The sequence below is a fragment of the Talpa europaea genome, assembly GCF_964194135.1.
Source record: "Talpa europaea genome assembly, chromosome: 16".
NCBI lineage: Eukaryota > Metazoa > Chordata > Mammalia > Eulipotyphla > Talpidae > Talpa > Talpa europaea.
Genome location: NC_140084.1, coordinates 23,186,066 through 23,209,028, shown reverse-complemented (window position 1 = coordinate 23,209,028; position 22,963 = coordinate 23,186,066). Strand labels below are relative to the sequence as shown.

Sequence of the window (22,963 nt, the reverse complement as noted above, 5' to 3'; positions counted from 1 at the left end):
AGTTATATAAGAAAAATTTTATTTTTAAGCTTATATTGGATCAAAATACCGACTAAGCTGTATCAATCAAGAGCAGCATTTCTGTTGCCAAAACTAACAGACAACCTGAGTCTGGCTCAACAAAACCAATCCCCTCTTTAAATACTGTTTAACTGGTGCTTCATTTATATAACACCAAGCAATAGATGATTATTTTTCTTCACTGAATGGATTAAGTTCCTTGGTTGTTTTAACATACACAGGCTGCCTGATAATAAAAACATCACCATTACAATAGGTTAGTGGCAAATGAAAGTCTTCCTAGTTTTGATAGAAGAAAAGGGTTGGCTGCTGAAAACATTACGGGTGCTCTGTAGGCTGCATACACACATACTTAATAATTAATGTCAATGTCACCTTGAGAAGATTAAAAATCGATGGATATGGAAGCTTGTGCAGAATCTTCTCGCCCCCTGACATAAATTTCACAGGGAATCTCCTCCATCACTCTATCTTCTAGCGCCTGTTCAGGGCACTCATGTGCCTGTTTGAAAGTATAGCTACTTTTTTTAAAGGTGCTATTAAATGTTTTCATTGGCTGTGGTTGTGCAAAATCATTTCGGAAAGGAAGTTCCATGGAACTGAGGTTGGTCCTGCTTTGTTTGACATTGGATGCTTGCGATCCACAGTGATGGTCATGAATGCACCGGGAGGCAGTGGAGGAGCGCCGCATCTTCTGGTAGTTGTCCAGTTCTTCTGACAAGTCGGCCAGGTCTGCAGAAATCTCTTTGTCCCTTAGTGAAAACAGTTCATAATGAGGAGGATCAAACACTTCTTGAAATCCAGTTTTATTAAAAGCAGTTTTGCAAGCCATGACCTTTTTTCGAGGCTGTTTCACTTGTACTAAAATAGAAATAATGAGAAGGACCAAGACAATCCCTGATGTAATGCCAATAATTGTTCCATGAGTTTTAGTGATTTGTTCAAATAGTCCTGCTGTTTTCTTTTCTGCAGAAAAAAGAAAGAGAAATGCTGAGGCTTTCAAAATTTATTATTGAGTCCTATCAAAAACACATTCATGGCAGGGGACTCCATCATCCTTCTTTCACCAAAGGACAGATCAAGTAGACAGAAAATAAATAAGGAAACAATAGCCTTAAGCAAAGCCACAGGGCTTATTAGACATTTATAGGGCTCTGCATCCACACAAATCTGCATACACATTTTTCTCAAGTACACACGAGATATTCTCCACGATTGATGACAGATTGGGTCACAAGACAAGTATCAAAAAGTTAATGAAGACTGATATGGTCCTCTCTGATCATAAAGGTATCAAACTAAAAATCAACCTCAAAAAAGATCAGGGAAACCTCTAGTACGTGGAGATCAAATAAAAAATTACTGAATGGCTACTTGGTTAATGAGGAAATCAAAGAGGAAATCAAAAAATACCTTAAGACTAATGGCAATGAGAACACAACCTTCCAGAACTCATGGGACATACCAAAAATAGTACTAAGAGGAAAATATATAGCAATACAAGCTCACATCAAGGCAGAGGAAAGAGCTCCTATAAATAACCTTATCTTTCATGTCAAGGAAAAAAGAACAACAAACAAAACCAAAAGCTACTAGGAGGAAGGAAATAATAAAAAATCAGAGCAGAAATAAATGAAAAAGAAGTAAAGACAGTCCAAAAGATAAATGAAACCAAAAAATGGTTTTTTGAAATAATAAACAAAACTAGACAAACTTCTACTGTAGATAGGATCACAAAAAAAGAAGGAGGAAAACTCAGATAAGTAGAATAAAAAAGAAAGAGAAGTCACAACAGACATCGTAGAAATTCAGAGGATGAGAGATGACTATGAACATTTGTATGCTACTGAAGTTCAAGAACCTAGAAGACATGGAGAAATATTTAGAATTATATAACCATTTGAGACTGAATAGGGAAGAGACAGAACTGAATAAACCAATCACAAGCAAGGAAGTTGAAACAGTAATCAAAACTATCCAAAATCAAAAGTCATAGCCAGATGGCTTCCCAAGTGACTTCTACCAAACCTTCAAAGATAGCTAAATACTAAGCTTCTTAAACTCCTTTGAATAATTGTGAGAGAAGGAATACTTCCAAATACATTTTTGAGGACATTAGTATGGAAAACAAAGACAACATAGGACAACAAAACTAAAGACCAGTTTGCAAAAATCTTTGAAACTGAATCCAACAATGCATTAAAAGGATTATACACCATGACCATGTGGGATTTATACCAGGGACATAAGGATGGGCCACATCCAAAAATCAATCAACAGAGTTAACCATATCAGTAAAAAATAAAAACCACATGATCATATCAATAGATGCCAAGAAAGCATTTGATAGCATTCAACATTCATTTATGAAAACCCATAAACACGAGGATAAATGGAACATATCTCAATATAAAAAAGGCCATATATGATAAGCACACATAAAACATCATTCTCAAAAGTAGGACACTTAAGGCTTTTCCACAAAGATTTTGTAAGAGACAAGGATGTCCATTTCCACTACTATTCAAAATGGTATTGGAAGTCCTAATTAGGGCAATTAGGCAAGAGAAGTATATAAAAGGAATCCAGATAGGGAAAGAATAAGTGAAGCTATAATTATTCATAGATGACATGATAATATACATAGAAAACCCTGAAGACTCCACTGAAAAACTAACTGAAAAAACAGATAAGTTCAGCAAAGTGGCAGTTTACAAAATCAACACATAAAAATCAGTTGCCTTTTTATATGCAAACAATGAACTACAGAAGGGAGAAATTAAGAAAATAATCTCATTTAAAACTACTCCTGAATAATTAAATACCTAGGAGTAGACCTAACAAAGGCAGTAAAGGACCTATACCATTAAAAATGTAAGACATTGTTAAAAGAAATAAAGGTCATGAAGAAATGGATGATATCCCTTGTTCATGGGATGTTAATGAACACTGGAAGAACGTTAATTCTTTCAGCCATTACTGAAGTTCATTTCCAAACCACAAAAAACTCCTAGTAACCAAAGAAACCGTGACAAAAAAGAATGGTGATATCGCATTTCCAAATTTCAAGCTACATTACAAAGCTATAATAATCAAAACAGGATAGTACTAGAATAACAGCAGAAGACACACAGACCAATACAATAGACTGAAAACCCAGAAATAAGCCCACAACTATATGGACAGTTAATCTATGACAAAGAAGCCAAGAATATACACTGGAGCAAGAACATCCTCTTCAGGGTCTCCCTGGTGGTGCAAGGGGTTATGTCTCAGCACTATGAAACTGTCAGCAGCCACTGCAGCATGAGTTCAATCCCTGGCCAGGGAGCTACCCCCATGGCACAGCAGACCTCTCCGGTCTTGCCTGCTGCTCCCCTCAGCAGTGTGCTTCAGTAGATCCACTTGTTCTGCTCCTTAGTCTGTCTCTGGTGAATCCGCTTACTTCCCTGTACCTCTGGCCTACACTCCAGATCTTAGAAACATAAATAAATAAAATAAATCTTTAAAAAAAAAAAAAAAAGAAAGTCTTCCTCAACAAGTAATACGGGAAAACCAAACAGCAGCATGCAAAAGAATAAAACAAGACCACTACTTCACAACAACACACAAATCAACTCAAAATGCAAAGAAGACTTGGGTGCAAGTCCTAAAACCAAGAAATACATAAAAGAAAACAGACAAAACACTCCATGACATCAGCTTCAGAGATACCTTTGTTGACTCATCTCCAGCAACAAGGAAAACAAAAAAATATAAAAAATTGGTACTACATCAAACTATGAAGCTTCTACACAGCAAAAAATAAATAAATAAATAAATAAATAAAATCACTAGGGCCTCCCTGGTAGTCTAGGGGTTAGTTCTCAAAGCTATCACCACTACAACCTGAGTTCAATCCCTGGTCAGGGAGTTAACTCACATATGGTGCACAGATCTTTCCTGTCTCACCCAATGCTCCCCTTAGCAGTGTATTTCAGTAAATCTGCCTGTTCTGCTCCCCATTGTGCCTAAAAGAAATTATTACAAGAAAAAAAGAAACCATCAAACAAAGAGACACCCTATTGAAAGGGAGAAAATATTTGTACACCATATAGCTGACAAGAGACTGATATAAAAGATAGACAAAGAACGCATTAATTCTACAAAAAGAAAGCCAAAACCCCATTAAAAAATGGGCATAAGAGGGCCTCCCTGGTGGCACTGGCAGTTGAGCGCAGCACTGTGAAGCTGTCCACAGCCTCTGCATTTCTGGTTCACTCCCCACCAGCCGTGGAGATACCCACATGGCGCAGCAGACCTCTGCTGTCTCGCCCGCTGCTCCAAAAAGCAGTGTATTTCGGTCTGTGTGCCTGTTCTGTTCCCTGCTCTGTCTCGGGTGAATCCTCGCACTCTCCCGCCCACCCATCCCACTCACCCACCCATCTGGCCTGTATGGCAGTTCTTGTATAAAAATAAATAAATCTTTAAAAAAAAATGGGCAGAAGGGCTAAGTAAGTACTTCTCCAAAGAAGACACACAGATGACCAATAGGCACATGAAAAAAATGCTTATCATCACTGATGGTCAGGGAATTGCAAATCAAAACCACAGTGAGATACCACCTCAACTGAACCTGGAACTTTTTTGATGATATGCTACATATTGGGCCACAAAACAATGTCAATAAAGACATGAAGGTTGAAATCACATCAACGATGATTTTCTCTCATCACAATGGTATTGAACTAGAAATGCATAAATGACCCAAGACAAAGTGAAACAAATTTGAAATATGTGTATGTGGAGATTAAAAACATGCTACTAAATTGGGTTTATGAAGAAATACAAAGGAAATGAACAAATATCTAGCGATGAACAAAAATGGAGATATGTAAATCTAGAAACTATAGGACACAGCAAAAGACTAAGAGGTAAGTGTAAAGCAATATAAGTCCACATCAAGAAACAAGATTATCTAGAATACATAATACAGTCTTACCCCTTAAGGAACAAGAAGAACAAGCAAAACTGAAAGCAGACATTAAAAAGAAAGTTCACAAAAGATCAATGCAACCAAAGCTGTTTCCATGAAACAAAAGAGACAAGCTTCCAAACTAGTTTCACAAAGTAAAAGAGGGAGAAAACATTAATAAATAGAATCAGAAATGAACAAGGAAAGTTACCAGAGCTCAAAAATACAGATGATCCTAAGATCCAATTTATGCCAATAAATTGGATAACCTAGAAGAAATTGGAAAATGTTTAGAAGAATATAACATTCCAACCCTGACTCATCAAAAAATAGAAAACCTGATCAAATAGGATGTTAAAATAATAATCAAAGCTTCCCCCAAAACAAAAGCCCAGATCAGATGGTTTTACTAGTGAGTTCTACCAATCCTTTTCAAGGTCTTTCAAATGAAATTGAAGAGAAGTGAATGCTTCCAAGCACAGTTTTGAGGTCAACATTACCCTGATATCAAAAGCAGACAATGACATCACAAAAAATGAAAACTATAGACTAATATCCCTGATGAACATAAAGGCAAAATTCTTTAAAATCTCTTAGCAAATTGCATTTGGTAATACATTAAAATGATCAAATATCATAACCAAATGAGATTTATTTTAGAGATGCAAAGAAGGTGTAATAGTCACAAATCAATCAATGTCATTCATCAACAACAAAAGATAAAAATCATATGATCTTATCACATGTTTGATAAGATCTACCATCAATAAAAATTTTCTAACAATAACAATTTTCAATAAAATGGGGAGAGAACAAAAACTCAACACAATAAATGCCATATGTGACAAGTCCATAGCCAATATTAACTCAATAGTGGAACTATGAAAGCCTTTCCTCTAGGATCAGGTATAAGACAGAGATGTGCACTTTAACCAGTACTATTCAAAATGGTATTGGAAGTCCTAGCCAGAGCAATTATGAAGAGAAATATACAGAAGTATTACAACCTGGAAGAGAAGTAAAACCATCTCTATTTGCAGACAACATGATAGTACATAGAAAACCCCAAAGAATCCACTAAAAAATTATTAGAAATGATAAATCAGTACAGCGATGTGGCAAGTTACAAAATCAATATACAAAAATGTGTTGTGTTCCTGTAACCCAAACAATGAATTACAAGGGAAAGAAATCAAGAAGACAATTCCATTTATAATCACCTCAAAAATACTAAATAGCTAGGAATAAAGCTAACAAAGGAGGTGAAAGATCAGAACAACAAAAACTGTAAGACATTACTAAAGGAAACAGAATACAAAGAAATGGAATATATTCCTTACTCATGGATTGAAAGAATTAACTTTGTTAAAGTGGGCATCTTACATAATCTGATTTACAGATTCAATACAATCCCTATTAAAGTTCCAATGGTTTTCTTTAAAGAAATATAACAATCATTATTGAAATTTATATGGACCACAAAAGATTCTGCATAGCCAAAGCAATATTTTTTTTTTTTATAGAGGCATGTTTTATTTATTTATTTGTTTGTTTTGTTTATACATGCACTGGGTACAGTCAGAAGCGCGGGAGGGTGAGAGAATTCACCAGAGCCAGAGCGGGGAGCAGAGCAGGCAGAAGGACCGAAGCACACTGCTGAGGGGAGCAGCGGGCGGCAGGAGAGGTCTGCGCGCCATGTGGGACCCTCCTCCGGTGGCCGGGGAGCAGCTGGGGATTGAACCGGCGCTGCAGAGGCTGCGGGCAGCTTCGCAACCCAGTGCTCAACCGCTGCGCCACCGGGGAGGCCCGCCAAAGCAATCTTAACAAAAAAGAATGAGATATCACACTGCAGACTTCAAACTGTATTCAAAATAGTATGGTATTGAAATAAAAAAAAAAAAATCACAAAACCAATGGACTTCAACTAAGAGACCAGGAATAAATAATTAGATGGACAGTTAATTTATGACAAAGGAGCCAAAAGTGTACAATGGAGAAAGAAAAGTCTCTTCAACTAATGGTTTGAGAAAACTGGAGCCACATGCCAAAGAACAAAACTAGACCACTATCTTACATCATAGACAAAAATCAACTCAAATGGATTAGAGACTTGGATGTAAGACTTGAAATCATAAATGCATAGAAGTAAACATGGGCAAACATTTCACATTAGCTTCAGTGATGTCTTTGGGGAATCAGCTACATTGGTGAGGAAACAAAAGCAAATATAAGCAAATATATCACTGAACTAGCATTGAAAGGGAGAAAATATTTGCACATCATAAGTCCGACAGGGATTAATACCCAAGATCTACAAAGAACTCATACAAGTCAACAAAAAGAAAATTAAGTACCCATTCAAAAGATGGTCAGAAGCACCAAAACAAACTTCTCCAAAGACACAAAAACGGCCAACCGGCACATGGATAAAATGTTCATCATTTGTCAACAGGGAAATCAAAACCACAATAAGGTGTCAACCTTTATCAAAAAAACCAGGAACAACATATGTTGGCAAGGAATGTATACTGGAATAGCCCCTGTGGGGAAATGCATGGAGTTTTAAAAAAATATTATGTCTGCCGTATGAATGCAGAAATACTAACTTGAATACGTGCACGTGTATGTTTACTGTGGCACTATTTACGATAGCCAAGTTATGGAAATAACCTAAGTGCCCAAGAACAGACAAGTAGATTAAGAAGGTGTAGTATATATACACAATGGAATAATACTTAGCTATGAAAAAGATGAAATCTTGCTATTTATGACAACATGGGTGGAGTTGTATGGGATCATGCTAAAAGAAATAAGTAAGACGACAAATGCAGGATGAGTTCACTTATATATGGAATATAAACAAACAAAATAAAGGGTCAGATAAACACTAGGAATCTGGCAGCAGTCCCTCTGCCCACCTGTGACTATGCAGGTGCCTCTTATCAACTCTCTCCCTCTGCAGGGCAGCGGCTTCCTGCCTGCCCTTGACCTGTCAAGGCCGCCCGCCTGCAATCATGCAGGCCTCTTTCAGCAAATCTGTCCCTTCTGGGGGCAGCTCTTCCTGCCCGCTTGTGTCTGTGCAAGTGTCTTTTACTGTTTTATCCCTTCCCTAATAAACCTGCCCTTTAAATATAAAAAAAAAAAAAAAAAAAACAAAAACCAAAACACTAGGAATCTGACAGAAGCACTGAGGCTCCCAGAGGGGTGGGTGAGGTTGGAGAGGAAAATGTGGAGGGGGGCAATGGATTATGGTAGAGAAATATTGGTGCTTTGGTGGCAGGTGTGGTAATATACATCTGAAGAGGTCTGATTCCTACACAGTGTTTTAAGCCAATGTTACTTCAACAAAAATGATTCAATTAAAAAAATAAAATACAGGAACATTTATACCATATGTATTCATTTTTTGGCCAAGAGAGAGATGCACAGTTGTCAAAAAGGACATTTTAGTCTTTTTAAATAAAAGGCAAGAGCTACTGTTTTCAAAAATGTTGGTGTTTGCCAGTGGACTTACCTTTACAATGATTTTCATCCCAAGGGTATGCACAGTTTTGGACACCATTACAGACTAAAGAGTTATTGATGCACATGTTGCTATGGCAAAAGAATGTGTTTCCTGTGCAGGGAGCTGTAGGAAAAAAGAAAACTTGCTAAGAATGGAAAGCATATAGGCTATGAACTCACCTTGTTTTAGTCTATGCTTAGTTTCATGAAGTCAGCATCTTACCTCAAAGACTTTGCCATGAATACATCACGCACTATGCAAACTGCAAGAAAAGGCCATTATCTCCTGATGCTGGTTCATGTAAACTTCTACTTATGCTAAACATCAGAAGGTTGTTTTAAATGTAAGAGCAATATGAATACATTACCTATGGTTCTTATGAAACTATAGCTTGGTAAATTGTTTCAAAACTATAAAAGGTGTATTGCTGGTGGGAAGGTAAAATGGTGAAGTTACTACGGTAAACAGTATGATGGTCCTTCAAATACTTATTTACCACATGAGAGAACTGAAAGTAGGGACTTGAACAGATGTTTGCAAAACATTAGTCACACTAGTTTGGAAACATCCAAACATCTACGGATGAGTGGGTATCCATGCTGTGGTGCACACACATGGTAAAATATTCTGCCTTAAAAGTCAGAGTGAAATTTTCATACATGGTACAAGGATGAACCTTTAAACATTTATGCTAAATGGAATAAGCAAACACACAAAAGGAAAATTACTTTTTTCATTCCACTTAAATGAAGTATGCAGAGTAGCCACATTCATAGAAACAAGGTAGAACAGAGGTTATCAGGGGATGCAGGAATTACAAGTTCTATGGTGTGGAATTTCAATTGGGATGATGAAAAAGTTCTGGAGTTGGTGATGGTCACACAATATTATGAATCTACCTAATGCCACTCAACTGTATACATACAAAGGGTTAAAATGGTATATTTCATATTGTATAGATTTTATCACAGGGAAAAAAAGAAAAAATACTCTTTGGAATGAAATACTTTTTGGAAGAACAACAGAGATCTAAGGAGCAGATCCCACATAAGTTCATATTTTGTGTAAGTTGTTCTTTCAACCTGGGATGTCTCTAGCATCCCCTTCCTGGTGATGACCTACTCATCTTTCAATGTCATCCAAAGGTTTCTGTCTCTTGTGAGGCTCTCCAGTCCTGGAAACCTGCTGTGGATTCCTATCATACACTCTTCCATCTAGCTGTCCTCCTTGTATGCATAAACACGTGATAGTAGGTTATAATTCAGTGTGTTTATTTCTGTTAGGAAATAAAGTCCTAGATCAGAGATGGACATTCAAACATAGTAATATAATGTATTTCAATGTAAAGAAATAATTGAGCCTGAAAGCAAGAAGTGAGACAGCTTTTTTCCTACCAAGCAAAAGATGTAGAGATGTAACAGAAGCCTCCAAAACCAAATAATTGTTTTAACTTCTAAAAATATAATCAGACAAACTGCATTATCTGCCTAAAAATTCTACTCTTTTATTTTCAGGAAATACATATTTCATAAAGGAAGGGGACACTTTACTGACAGATGGAAAACATTTTTAATATTTTCTCTTTAAATGTTCTTTTCAAAATGTATCTAAAATTTACTGGACTAATAGGAAGTCTGTAATACCTTTCTTTTAATAAACATACAATGAACCTCATTAAAATAATAGCCATGATTGAGTATTTCTTCCCCTCTAAAGAGAAGGCTCTCTCTTTAGGGTTAGAAAGTGTTGGAATTCCCAATTACATTTGCCAACTGCATCACCAGTAATCAAACTGGTGACCTGATATCCACCTGCCTGGTCCCTTTTGTCTGTTTCTTGATTATGAACATGAGCTGGAAAAACAGGTGTCATTTATTGGGTTCACAAAAAATCCTAAAACATAAACTAATAAAGGGAGGTTAACAGAAAACATACAAAGTTGTGGTTATTAGAGAACATAATCTCTTTTTAAAAAAATTATTTATTTATATATACTTTGCATCATTGTTCATTTTTGTACAATGTTTGCTTTCTCCTCTCAGGTGTGACTCCTGTAAAATTCCCACCACCATTCACCCGAGCACCATCACTGTAGTCCCTTGTAGATAACAATGCAGGATTTTTTTTAAAGACAGGATCCTCTCTCTATAAGGTAATATTTGCATAAGTTCCAGTGCAGCAGCCTAATAATCTGTGGTTAATCATCATGAACTAGGATTTCTTTATTCCACTGTAAGCTAAATGGCTATTAGCTATGATTTTGATCTACATATGATTAAAGAATCCCCAGACTAAATTTCTAAGCTTGCTGATTTGCTGAGTACTTACCCACTATAGCTCAAGTACAATAAGCCCTAAGTAGCTCTTATGAGTAAAAGTCTAAAACAGCTAAGAGCTGTGAATGACGCGGTAAACAGTGCCATGAACAGAGAGCAGACAGAAGAATGGATGAGTAATTAAAAGAGAGTGTTATCCATTCACGCAGTACTTTAAGATATTTAACCTCTGAGTCTCAGCTTCTCTTTTAAAATGAGTGGGGTGGACTACAGGGTATCCCAGATACCTGGTTCTAAAATCTGATGAGACTGTGCAATTAGTGGTCTCAACCACATCGATACTTCTGTTTTAAAGGTAAATGCAAAAAAAAAAAATGTATATAGTAATTTACTTAGAGACTGTTAGCCTATCAAATTGTATCATTTAAACTATTAAATTTTTCAAGATATAAAAGTGGTTAATGACAAAAAAGCAATGAAATGTATAGTGCTGTTATTTAACACGTTGTAAACTATCATAAAATTATATTATATAAATATGTGCACTCTAACATATGATAACCTAGAGAACACAGTATTTTTTTAAAAGATTTATTTATTTATTTATGCATAAAAGAGCTGGGGTACAGGCCAGAGATGCCGGGGGGTGATAGGATTCACCAGAGATGGAGTGGGGGAACAAAACAGGCAGACTGACTGAAATACACTGCTGAGGGGAGCAGCGGGCGAGACAGGAGAGGTCTGCTGTGCCATGTGGGTTGCTCCCTGGCTGGGGATAGAACTCGTGCTGCAGAGGCTGCGGATTGCTTCATAGTGTGGTGCTTAACCCCTTGCACTACCAGGGAGGCCCAAGAACATAGTATTTCTAAGTCTCTGCTATTAACACTGGAGTTTTCTGCTTATATATCATACCACAATTCTGTTATATACTCTATCATATTTTATGTTGAATTTTAATTCTACTTTTTTTATCCAGTTCACAAAAGGGAGTTCAGGCAAGAGAAGCTATTTTCAGGAGAGGTTGAGTAAACAGCACTGTGGCTTCTTGGTATTCTGATTTTCTGAATCAAATGATCATTAGCTTTTAAAGTTTATCCACAGAACATATATGACTGCATTCTGGTTCTTTATAGGTTCAAATGTGGTAGGAAATAAATAGGTTTTCTACTCAGTGTTTCTCAGTAGATTGAATATTGAGTGGAAAATACCCCAGTTTTATGTAGAATTCTGTAAAACTGCTCTCCACATTTAATGCAATTAGAAAGCAGCACTGATGTTATCAAATTTTGTTTCATAGATAAATGAGTTATGTTTATAATTACAAACATATATTTATTATGATGTTTATGGAAAAATATCCCCTTTTCATGGACAAGCATAGCTGTTTATAATGAGAATTGAAAAATCAGTTATTGATATGAATGCTAATACATGCTTCAATTCAAAAATATATAAAATGGCTAACAATTATTTATGAATAAGGATAAAGATAAGACAAAAATAGTGCCAGTTATGAACTGCTCTCTACTTACAGCCTGAAGCCTTTCTGCTTTTCCCTTACATACTACTGGTCCTAGCGTGGAAAGAAGAGGGTTAGGATTTCAGTTCTTTTCTACCTTTGAAGAGACATGCCAATGATGCTGAAAAAAAGGTCTGTCAGCTAAGCCCACAGGGGGTCTGTGGGCAATAGTCACTGAAAATCACATTATGAATTTATTCTAACAAAAGTATCTTACTGCTGCTTTTGCAGTTCTAGTCCTATAAATTATTTTCGTAAACTATATCCCTTCTTAAACAGGGAACATCTAGTATTCAGTACTTGGGGAGAACTCTTTTATCCTGATTGCTATTCTGCAGCATTCTTTTAGTCGAGTTATATTTTATTCACAAGATGCAATCTACAATGGGTAGATATGAAGTAAATCTCTCATGCAGAATTAGTAGATTTATATAAACCTCTTCTGAAATACTGTTTTCATGGATGGATTCAGAACAATTAAAAATCATTAACAGCTTAGACGAGAACAAAAGAAAGAGTTTAGCAATCTGAATTAATGATAAGCATGTAAAAATGTACTATTTTGAGTTCTGAAATAAGCTTATCAAAAGATTTTGAAACTGGGACTTGTGTTTTATAAAAATCCATGAAATCCTTTATTTTGATCACACATACAATTTTTGGAAGGATGGTTTTCTTTTTGTTCTTGGGTAATAAAGTTAAATTTGGGATATGAACCTTAGTCTATTGCAGCTGTACAACTTAGTTTTACACTCATTCATTGTCAAGATAGCACTTGAAGGAGGCTTTTATCTGTTAATTTATCACATTTGTCCAGATGGAGAATGCATTAGTGCATATAGAGAAAATACCCGACCTAAAACACCTTAGAAAAGATTTTTCGTACAAGATTTAGACCAGTACTGACCAAAATAAATACAATGTGAACCCAAATCATGAGCAAATAGCCATATTAAAAAACATCTTTAAGAGGAACAGGTGGAGTTAATTTAACTACTTATTTGACCCAACCTATCAATGCAAAAAAGAGAGTGAATAATAAGTGGTTGAAAGCTGCTACCATTAGGAGGGTGTGCATGCACAGCTGGCCTTTAGTGACTTCTGGGAACTTGGCTTCCCTCCAGCCCCACCCAAGTGGTAAGGGGATTTATGGTGCCCAGTATCTGCTTTCCTTCTACAAGTCTACAATTTGGGCACACACAAGGCAGACAGTGCTGATATGACCAGACCCTGATAAAATCTTGGGTGTTGCACCTTTTAGGGACTTCTGTGGGCAGAAACACTGAACATGTTACTGTATTTTTCAGTGCTGGAGAAAGGAGCATGCTCAGTGAGGGGAGACTATGAGGAAAGGAGTTCTCCAGGCTCAGAGGGTCTTTTTCCCTTGCTGATCCTATCCTGTATACTTTTTCTGTAATAAATTTTGGCTGTAAATTTGCTAGCCCTCCTAGCAAATTACCTAAGATGTGGGTGGTTCTGGGGAGCCTGAAACAAAATCCAAAAATTCTCATTTTAACATCTTATCAAATAAAACATTACTAGCAGGGTATTTTACATTTTTTTTTCATGCCATGTCTTTGAAATCTGGGATATAGTTTTACAATTATAGCGCATTTCCTCTTAGGTTAGTCTCATAGGAAGTCCTCCACAGCTGCCTGTGGCTGGTGCACCCAGTACTGGAAAGCATATATAAAGAAAATTGAGAATAAACAGAAGGAAAACAGCAAGCAGGCTTTGTGGCTAACAAATCTGTGTATCAAGCACTGATTTGTAGTTATTTGGAATAGTTTCTGGATGGTTGTTTTTTAATTTTCAATTTTAAAAAGTTCTCCAAGTTAAAAAAAAAAATGTTTAGAACCACCATGGTTCTATGTTCACAGGACAGCAACCAGCAGCAGTACAGTCACTTGTGACCAACACCACGGCTGAGTTCTGACCTTGCCATCCGCCCTGGAATGCTCTGTATTCAAAGCAGCTCAACACTTTCACTTTCTCCCTTTTATCTCTTCACTTTTCATTTTCTAAGAAATCAGATACCAAATTGTAGATATCGCTGACTCATTCTCTCTTATTTTTCATTCTTGATTAGCGAACAAATCTTGGTTATTCTCTTCACAACTCTTCTTTCTTGTTACTGTTTTGGCTCAGACCTTCCTGTTTCCCACCTATAATGTGGAAGTAGCCTACAAACTGGTCTCCATACTCCAATTAAAGCATAGCTTTGATATCATTTTGTACCACACAAAACCCTTCAACACCCCCCCATGCCTGTAACTAAGTCTAAATATAGCCTTTAAAGACCTTCAAATTCTAGTTTTACTCTATTCTCCCAGCTTTTTATTTCAGTTCTCTCTTCCATTCCTTTGGCGGCACAAATTAGGTCTAGTTCTATGCCTTTTGTCCACAGTAACAATGCAGTTAACATTGCTGCCTTCTATAATCTACCAATCTGACTCTCAAGGATAAACTCAAAGGACCTACCTTCTAGGATTACTTACTCTATTATTGATACTGCCTGCTAGAAGTAACTGGAATATTTAAGAAGAAAGCACTTTTGCTTTCTCTCCCAAATGGCCTTTGTCACGACTAGCTTATATTTGCTTCATTTACATATATGTTACGTCACCTAGTGAGTATAAGATCCTTTGGGACAGGGACTGTTCTAATCTATTTTGTATCTTCATAGCATCAAACACAATGTCTCATATGATAAATGTTAAACAAATTAATGGAATACAGGTAGGAAGGCTGGGAGGCTAAATTGGCTTCATAACCCAACTGACCATCTGGCAATTCATAATGTTCTTTATAAATAAAGGGAAAAACTATTAATTCCAAAATTTCTCAAGAAAATATCCAGTAACAATTTACAATTACACCTTTGAATTTATAAGTTTTGTAATTGCAAAAATCATATACCTTGCCATATTTACCAGCCAAGATATAAAAGCTAAAACAATAGTTTTTCTTATGAGGACAACAGATATTTGTGATATAAACACACACAACAATATCTTCATAGTTCAGATGTGTCTTTAAATGATAATGTTCTTTATATAGGAGACAAATCTGAGTAAAGGGCCCAGTACTGCCCAAATGTAGATTAAAGTTAAGGGCCATTCAAAGCCTAGTTTTAAAAGGTGATGGTATTTATTTATTTATTTATTAAAAAAAAGAAAAGATTTATTTATTTATTTATACAAGCACTGGGTACAGTCAGAAGTGCGGGAGGGTGAGAGAATTCACCAGAGCCAGAGAGGGGAACAGAACAGGCAGACGGATGAAGTACACTGCTGAGGGGAGCAGCGGGCGGGGCAGGAGAGGTCTGTGCACCATGTGGGACCCTCGCCAGCAGCCAGGGATTGAACGGGCGCTGCAGAGGCTGCGGGCAGCTTCTCAGCCCAGCACTCAACCGCTGCACCACCAGGTGAGGCCCAATGTGACGGTATTTTTTAAAGCAATTTCTTGTCAAAGCTAATGTAATATGATCTGCACTTATGATAAGCATATCAACAAATAATGGTTAGGAAGTACTGACAAGTTGCTTGCACTTTTGTAAGCTAGAAAAGCAGCAGGATCATTTTTTTCCCAATGGAGATTTGTTTATCTGAATTATCAGGAGTTTGAGGAAAGAATCCTAAAATCTGTCCTCAAAGTTTTTCCTCTTTAGGCTTGGTCAGTGCCTGTATATCAGGCATAAAATCCTTTAATATAAAAGGTTCCACATGCTAACAAGATAGTAATAACGAATTTTAAAGGCTTAAATAAGTCACAAAAACACATAATCAACAGGGAAACCACAAAGAAAAAAATTAAAGACTATACACAAAAGGACATTAAAAGTTATCACTAAAAAAAAAAACTAGACACAAAAAAGGCTATAATGAAGGACACAAAGAACAACAAAACCAGAAGACATATAGAAAAGAAACAGAAAATGGTAAAAGTCCTCACTTTTTAGTAATTATTTAAGTGTAAGTGGATTAAACTCCTCAATCAAAAGATAGAGACTAGTAGAATGAATAACAAAACAAGACCAACTACATGGTATTCTATGCTACATACCTTAGATCTAAAGCTATAAATAGGTTGAACGGAAAAGGATTGAGAAACATAGTTCATGCAAATAGTTACCCAAAGAAAGCTGGGATGGTGATAGATATATCAGGCAAAAGTAGATTTTAAGGGCCTCCCTGGTGGCGCAAGGTGTTAAGCATAGTGCTATGAAGCTATCCACAGCCTCTGCAGGACAAGTTCGATCCCCAGCTGGCCAGGGAGGTGACCCACATGGTGCAGCAGACTTCTCTTTCTTGTCCACTGCTCCCCTCAGCAGTGTATTTCAGTAGATTTGCCTGTTCTGCTCCCCACTTTGTCTCTGGTGAATCCTCTCACCCCACCCCACCCCCGCACCTCTGGTCTGTACCCCAGTTCTGGAAATAGAACCAGAAATCAGAACAGAAGGAATACTGGAAAACTCACATCTATGTGGAAATTAAACTATACATTCTTAACCAACCAGCGGATCAAAGAAGAAATTTACATGGAAAATTAGAAACTACCTTGAGACAAAAGAAAAGAAAAACTCAACATACCAAAATTTATAGGAAAGATCTCAAATTAATAACTTAACCCCAAGGAAGTAGGAAAAGAAGCAAAAAGTATTAAAACAATAAAGATAAAGCAGACAAAAATAGAGAATAGAAAAACTAGAGAAAATAAACAAAACCCCAAATTGGATCTTTGAAAGATCAAAATTGATAAGCCTGTAGTTAACACTAAGAATAAAAGAAAGAAAAGACCCAAGTTATTAAAAACAGAAAAGTTGGTGTGGACATTGCTGTTTATCTTGCAGATGTAAAAAGGATTAGAATAGAATATTAAAAACAATTATAGGACCTCCCTGGTGGTGCAGGGGTTAAGACCTATGAAGCAATACGCGGCCTCTGCAGCATGTGTTCGATCCCCGGTTGGCCAAGGAGCAACCTACATGGAGCAGCAGACCTCTCCTTACTCACCCGCTGCTCCCCTCAGCAGTGTACTTCGGTCGATCCGCCTGTTCTGTTCCCCACTTTGTCTCTGGTGAATCCTCTCACCCCCCGCACCTCTGGTCTGTACCCCAGCTCTTGTACGCATAAATAAATAAATCAATCTTTAAAAAAAATTATATATCAAAAATTGCTAAGCTAGATGAAATAGACAAATTCCTAGAAATACACAACATACCAAAAGTGAATAAAAGAATAGAAAGTCTACGGCCTCCCTGGTGGCACAAGGGGTTAATTTTTAAAAATTTTTAAAAAATTTTTTACATTATTGTTCATTTTTAAACAATATTTGCTTCCCCCCCACCCCCTCAGGTGTAGTCCCCATAGAGGTGCAAGGGGTTAAGACATAGCCTGTGAAGCTGTCTGCAGCCTCTGCAGCAAGAGTTCCATCTTGACCAGACAGGGAGCAACCCACATGGCGCAGCAGACCTCTCCTGTCTCGCCCACTGCTCCCCTCAGCATTGAACTTTGGTCGATCTGCCTGTTCTGTTCCCTACCCTGTCTCTGGTGAATCCTCTCACCCCCAGCACCTCTGGTCCATACCCCAGCTCTTGTATGCATAAATAAATAAATCTTAAAAAAAAAAAAAAAGAATAGAAAGTCTAAATAAATCTGTATTTAGCAAGGACATTGAATCAGTAATGAAAAAACAAAAAACCTTTCAACAAAGAGAAGATAGACCTAATAGCTTCACTGGTGAATTCTACCAAGTATTTACATAAGAATTAGCACCAAATCCTCAAATATTTCTAGAAAGACTAAGAGGAAGCTTTTTTCTCACTCTTTCAATAGGCCAGGCAAAGATATTTCAAGCAAACAAGACCACAGACTAGTAGCCCATATGCACACTGATGCAAAAACCCTCAAAAAATACTAGCACTGAATTCAGCTACTTATTAAAGAGGATTATATACCATGATCAATGGGATTCATTCCTGGAATGTGAGTATTGTTCAACATATGATAATCAATCAGTGTAAATAAACCATACTAAAGAGACTGAAAGGAAAAAACGATTACCACCCAAAATTGGAAAAGTATCTGATAAAACTCAATACCCTTTCATGATAGAAGTATGCAGTAAACTAGGAATAAAATAAAATTTCCTCAATATAATAAAGGCCATTTTGAAAATCCCGCAGTTAACGTCAGAGTCAGTGGTCAAAGAATGACACTTTCCCCCTAAAAAAGATCAGGAGGCAAGACAAAGCTGCTTGCTGTTACTTCAAAACAGTATTAAAAGTTCTAGCCAGAGCAATTAAAGAAATAAAAAGTATCCAAATTAGAAGGGAAAACATAAAATTATCTGCTTACAGACATGATCTTATATGTAGATCTTATATGTAGAACCACCCCCCAAACACTACTGATAGGGTAAATAAACTCATCAAAGTTGTGGGATATAAAATCAACACACAAACATAGGTGGCATCTCCTTGGCTAAATTTATCCCTAAGAATTTTATTCTTTTTGATGCTGTTATATATTGAGTTCTTAATTTCCTTTTCCATAGTTCATTTTATAATATATATATATAATGAACATAGGTTCATTATATATATGTATATATATACACACACAATGAAGAGTAAAAACATGTTGAAAGAAAGCATAGACAAATAAATGGGAAGACACCCTGGGTTCATGGATTGGTAGACTTAGTATTATTGTTAAGATGACACTCAAAGCAATCCACAAATTCATTGCGATTCCTATCAAAGTCCCAATAATGTTTTCCTTTTTCTTTCAAAGATAGAAAAACCTACCCTAAAATTCATTGTATCTCAAGGGACCCTGAAGAGCCAAAACAATTTTGAAAAAGAACAAAGTTGGATGATTAACTCTTCCTAATTTCAAAACTTAATGCAAAGTTACAGTAATCAAAATAGTTGGTGCCCGCATAAGGACAAACAGACCAAGAATAGGGGATACAGAAGTAAACCATCACATATAAGGTAGGCAGAGTTTTCATTTTCAAATGATGCTAAGATCATTCAATGGTGAAAGGACAGTCTTTTCAATAAATGGTGTTGGGAAAACTGTATACTTTGAAGAAATATCTATTCAGGTACTTTGTTCATTTTTCAGTAAGTTTTTTTTCAGTTGAAGTTTGTATATATTCTGTATAATAATGTTTTATCGAATATATGATTAGCATATGTTTTCCCATTCTTTGGATTATCTTTTACTCTCTTGATAGTGTTATTTGAGATGCAAAAGCTTTTTATTTTTGTGTAGTTCAGTTTACCACACGCAAAGTAATGAAATGGAAACCTTATACTTTGTATACTTTTTTTTAAAGATGCATCAAATGTAAGAACTAAAAACCATAAAACTCTTAGAAGAAAACAGAAAGGAAAAGCTTAAGGATATTGTCTTTGGCAATGATTTCATGAATATGGTACACAAAGCATAGGCAAAAAAGAAAAAAATAGGTAAACTGAACTACACAAAAATAAAAAGCTTTTGCATCTCAAATAACACTATCAAGAGAGTAAAAGATAATCCACAGAATGGGAAAACATATGCTAATCACATATTCAATAAAACATTATTATACAAAATATATACAAACTTAAACTGAAAAACAAGCTTACTGAAAAATGACCTTTCTTTTTTTCTTTTGTTTTTAAAGATTATTTATTTATACAAGTACTGGGTACAGTCAGAAGCATGGGAGGGTGAGAGAATTCACCAGATCCAGAGTGAGGAACAGAACAGGCAGACTGACGAAATACACTGCTGAGGGGAGCAGTGGGTGGCAGGAGAGGTCTGTTGTGCCATGTGGGACCCTTGCCGGTGGCCGGGGATTGAACCAGCGCTGCAGAGGCTGCGGGCAGCTTCGCAGCCCAGCATTCAACTGCTGCGCCACCAGGGGAGGCCCGGGGAGAATTAATACTTAACAGTACAGAGTTTCAGTTGAGATGTTATACAAATGCAGTCAATAGATAGTGATGATGTTTACACAATGTTGTGAAAATACTTAATGTCACTGGACACTTAAAAAAAGATTAAGGGCTGGGCCTCCCTGGTGGCGCAGCGGTTGAGCACTGGGTTGCAAAGCTACCTGCAGCCTCTGCAGTGCCGGTTCGATCCCTGGCTGCTCCCCGGCCACCAGAGGAGGGTCCTACATGGTGCGCAGACCTCTCCGCCGCCCACTGCTCCCCTCAGCAGTGTACTTTGGTCCTTCTGCCTGCTCTGCTCCCCGCTCTGGCTTGGTGAATTCTCTTACCCTCCCCCACTTCTGACTGTACCCAGTGCTTATATAAATAAATAAATAAATCTTTAAAAAAAATCAGTTGTTTAAAAAAAAAAGATTAAGGGTAAATTTTATGTTATGTATATTTTACCAAAATTAAAAAAAAATACAATCTTTCTGGAAGGTTATCTAGCAATATCTGCTAAAGCACACGACTTATCTTTTAAACCAACATTCTACTTCCAGAGGAAATACCTCCAAGAACATGAAAAAAACATATGTGTAACATTACTCACTGTAATGTTCCTTATCATTGCAAAATATTGTAAATAACCCATATGCCCACAAATAGGATACCGAATAATGTATGTACATATATTACTATGAAGCTACAAAAGTAAGAACGATCTCTATGAACTGATAGGAAGTTATTTCCAGGATACACAGCAAAGTGAAACAAACAGGGTTCAAAGAGTATGATATGCAGTCCTTCATGTAAGAAAAAAGGGGGTTTATAAGGCACATGTATCAGGTCATTTATCCAAAAAAAATGCAGGTTGGATACACTGGAAACCATTGTGATTTGTTACCTACAGAGTGTGCAGGAACAGAAGTCAAAGAACGGGGGTGGGGCTGGGACAGTGGAGATGAAAGGAAAATGACAATTTGAGTATAACTTTTTGGATAGTCTCTCTGGGAACATAACAATGTTCTGGGTATCCAAAAAGTAACAATTTATAGTAACCATGAAGTGGGGGGAACATAAGAAATATAAAAAGTTACAAATGAGTAAAGAGTCTGCCTTCAGTTCAGTGCATTTATAAATAAATTACATAACCATAAGGAAAGCAAAGGAAAAGAACTTAAATAACTGGAAAGCTGTTCTAACAATAAGGTTAATGACAAAATTAACTACACAAATGATATACTCTGACAGGAAATTTCTATTGGGTAATTTCAATTTGGAATTTACTTTTCTAGGATTGAGAAAATCAGTTGTGGATTGAGTCTGTTTTCTCATTGTAAGATAAGGACAAGTCTTCTTGGAAATATGGTTAGTTCTAGACTGGGGCAGGGGAATGGCTAGACTGGCTCTAGACTGGCTCAGGATGAGCCAGTTCATTCTATGGTGACAGAAAGTAAAGAATTGGTTTAAAAAAATAATAGTGGGCACATGGAAGAAGGTAGCTTTGAAGGAGGTCCCAACATCAAAGCTGGGACTTTGAGCAACAAAATGTTAGTATTAGAAAATACCATAAATACATATTTTATATACATGTTAAATGTATTAAGTAAATATTTGTGAGCATATGCTAATATAAATAACTGAATAAATCAATGAGGGAAAAATAGTTGTTCCTCATAATAGAATTCCATTAAATGCAGAAAGAATGATGGAAACAGAAAACTACTCTTAGTTTAAAAACTATGATGATAACTATCACAGATTGACAGTATTCATGGATATGAAAATTAGAGGGCAAAACGCACTTAAATAATCTCAAAGGGATTAACAGAAAGGAAAAAATGATGAACTTTATAGTGAACAAATCTGGCAAACAGCATTCCAAGGAGGTAACTGAAGTTAACAGAACACAAACCTACACCGTGGAGCTCTACCTCAGAGGTGCACACGCAGTGAGAAAGTTTTCCAAAATTTCTGTGGTATTCCTGACAGACATGAATACCTCAATCAAATTCTTAAGAAAACATCACACACTCCCAAATAGATACCTCCTACTAAAGACCAGGCTGGAGCTCTTCAAATGCATCCAGGTCATGAAAAACTGTCACAGATGGAGGAGACCGAAGGAGAAATGACAACTGTGATATGTGGTCCTTGAACAGGAAGACATCGATGAGGAAACCAGAGCTATTTCAGTAAGGTTTCTATATTGGTTGATAATGTGTCAATGTCAATTTTCAGTTTTATTATGATCTTGTAAGGTGTCAGCATTGGAGAATCTGCATGAAGTGTGTATGAGAACCCCGTACTATTTTTATAACTTTTATATGCTTAAATCATTTAAAAATAAAGCTTAAGAGAAAGAAAACATATCCTATCTAAGTCTTTGATGATCATGCTTTAGCAGATTCAAAATTATTCACCAAGCTGAACTAATACCACTGATAATTATTTCTACCTTTGAGAATCTTGAGAAGTGTCCTCTATCTTATGTTTATTCCTTTAAAATAAGATTGTAATCCTCATAACTGATTCCCTTTCTCCCAGTCATGCCCATTCCATCCACTTCATCCTGCAAATGAGTTTTTGGTTTTTATAATAACAATTGTTTGTTTCCTCTACATTAAAACACATGCTTAGCTTCCCATTTCACTAGGGTAAAGTGAAAGAAATTCTTAACAAGGGCCATAAATCATAAGAGCATATGTGCTAGCTACCTTCCTATCATGAACTTCTCTTGCTTTTCTAATCTTTCTGC

General features: G+C 36.5%; 1 protein-coding gene across 2 annotated transcripts in view; it reads right to left on the bottom strand.

Annotated features, from left to right (window-relative positions):
• Positions 1-406: 406 nt before the first annotated feature.
• The window catches only part of NETO2 (neuropilin and tolloid like 2), a gene marked incomplete at both ends in the record, with an annotated part of 54,375 nt that continues 31,818 nt past the window's right edge, over positions 407-22,963 (bottom strand). For both annotated transcript variants that reach the window (XM_084257252.1, XM_084257253.1), the window contains 2 exons: positions 407-987; positions 8,490-8,603. In XM_084257252.1, the coding sequence (XP_084113378.1) occupies positions 407-987; positions 8,490-8,603 (695 nt within the window). The remainder of the gene's footprint in view (positions 988-8,489; positions 8,604-22,963) is intronic.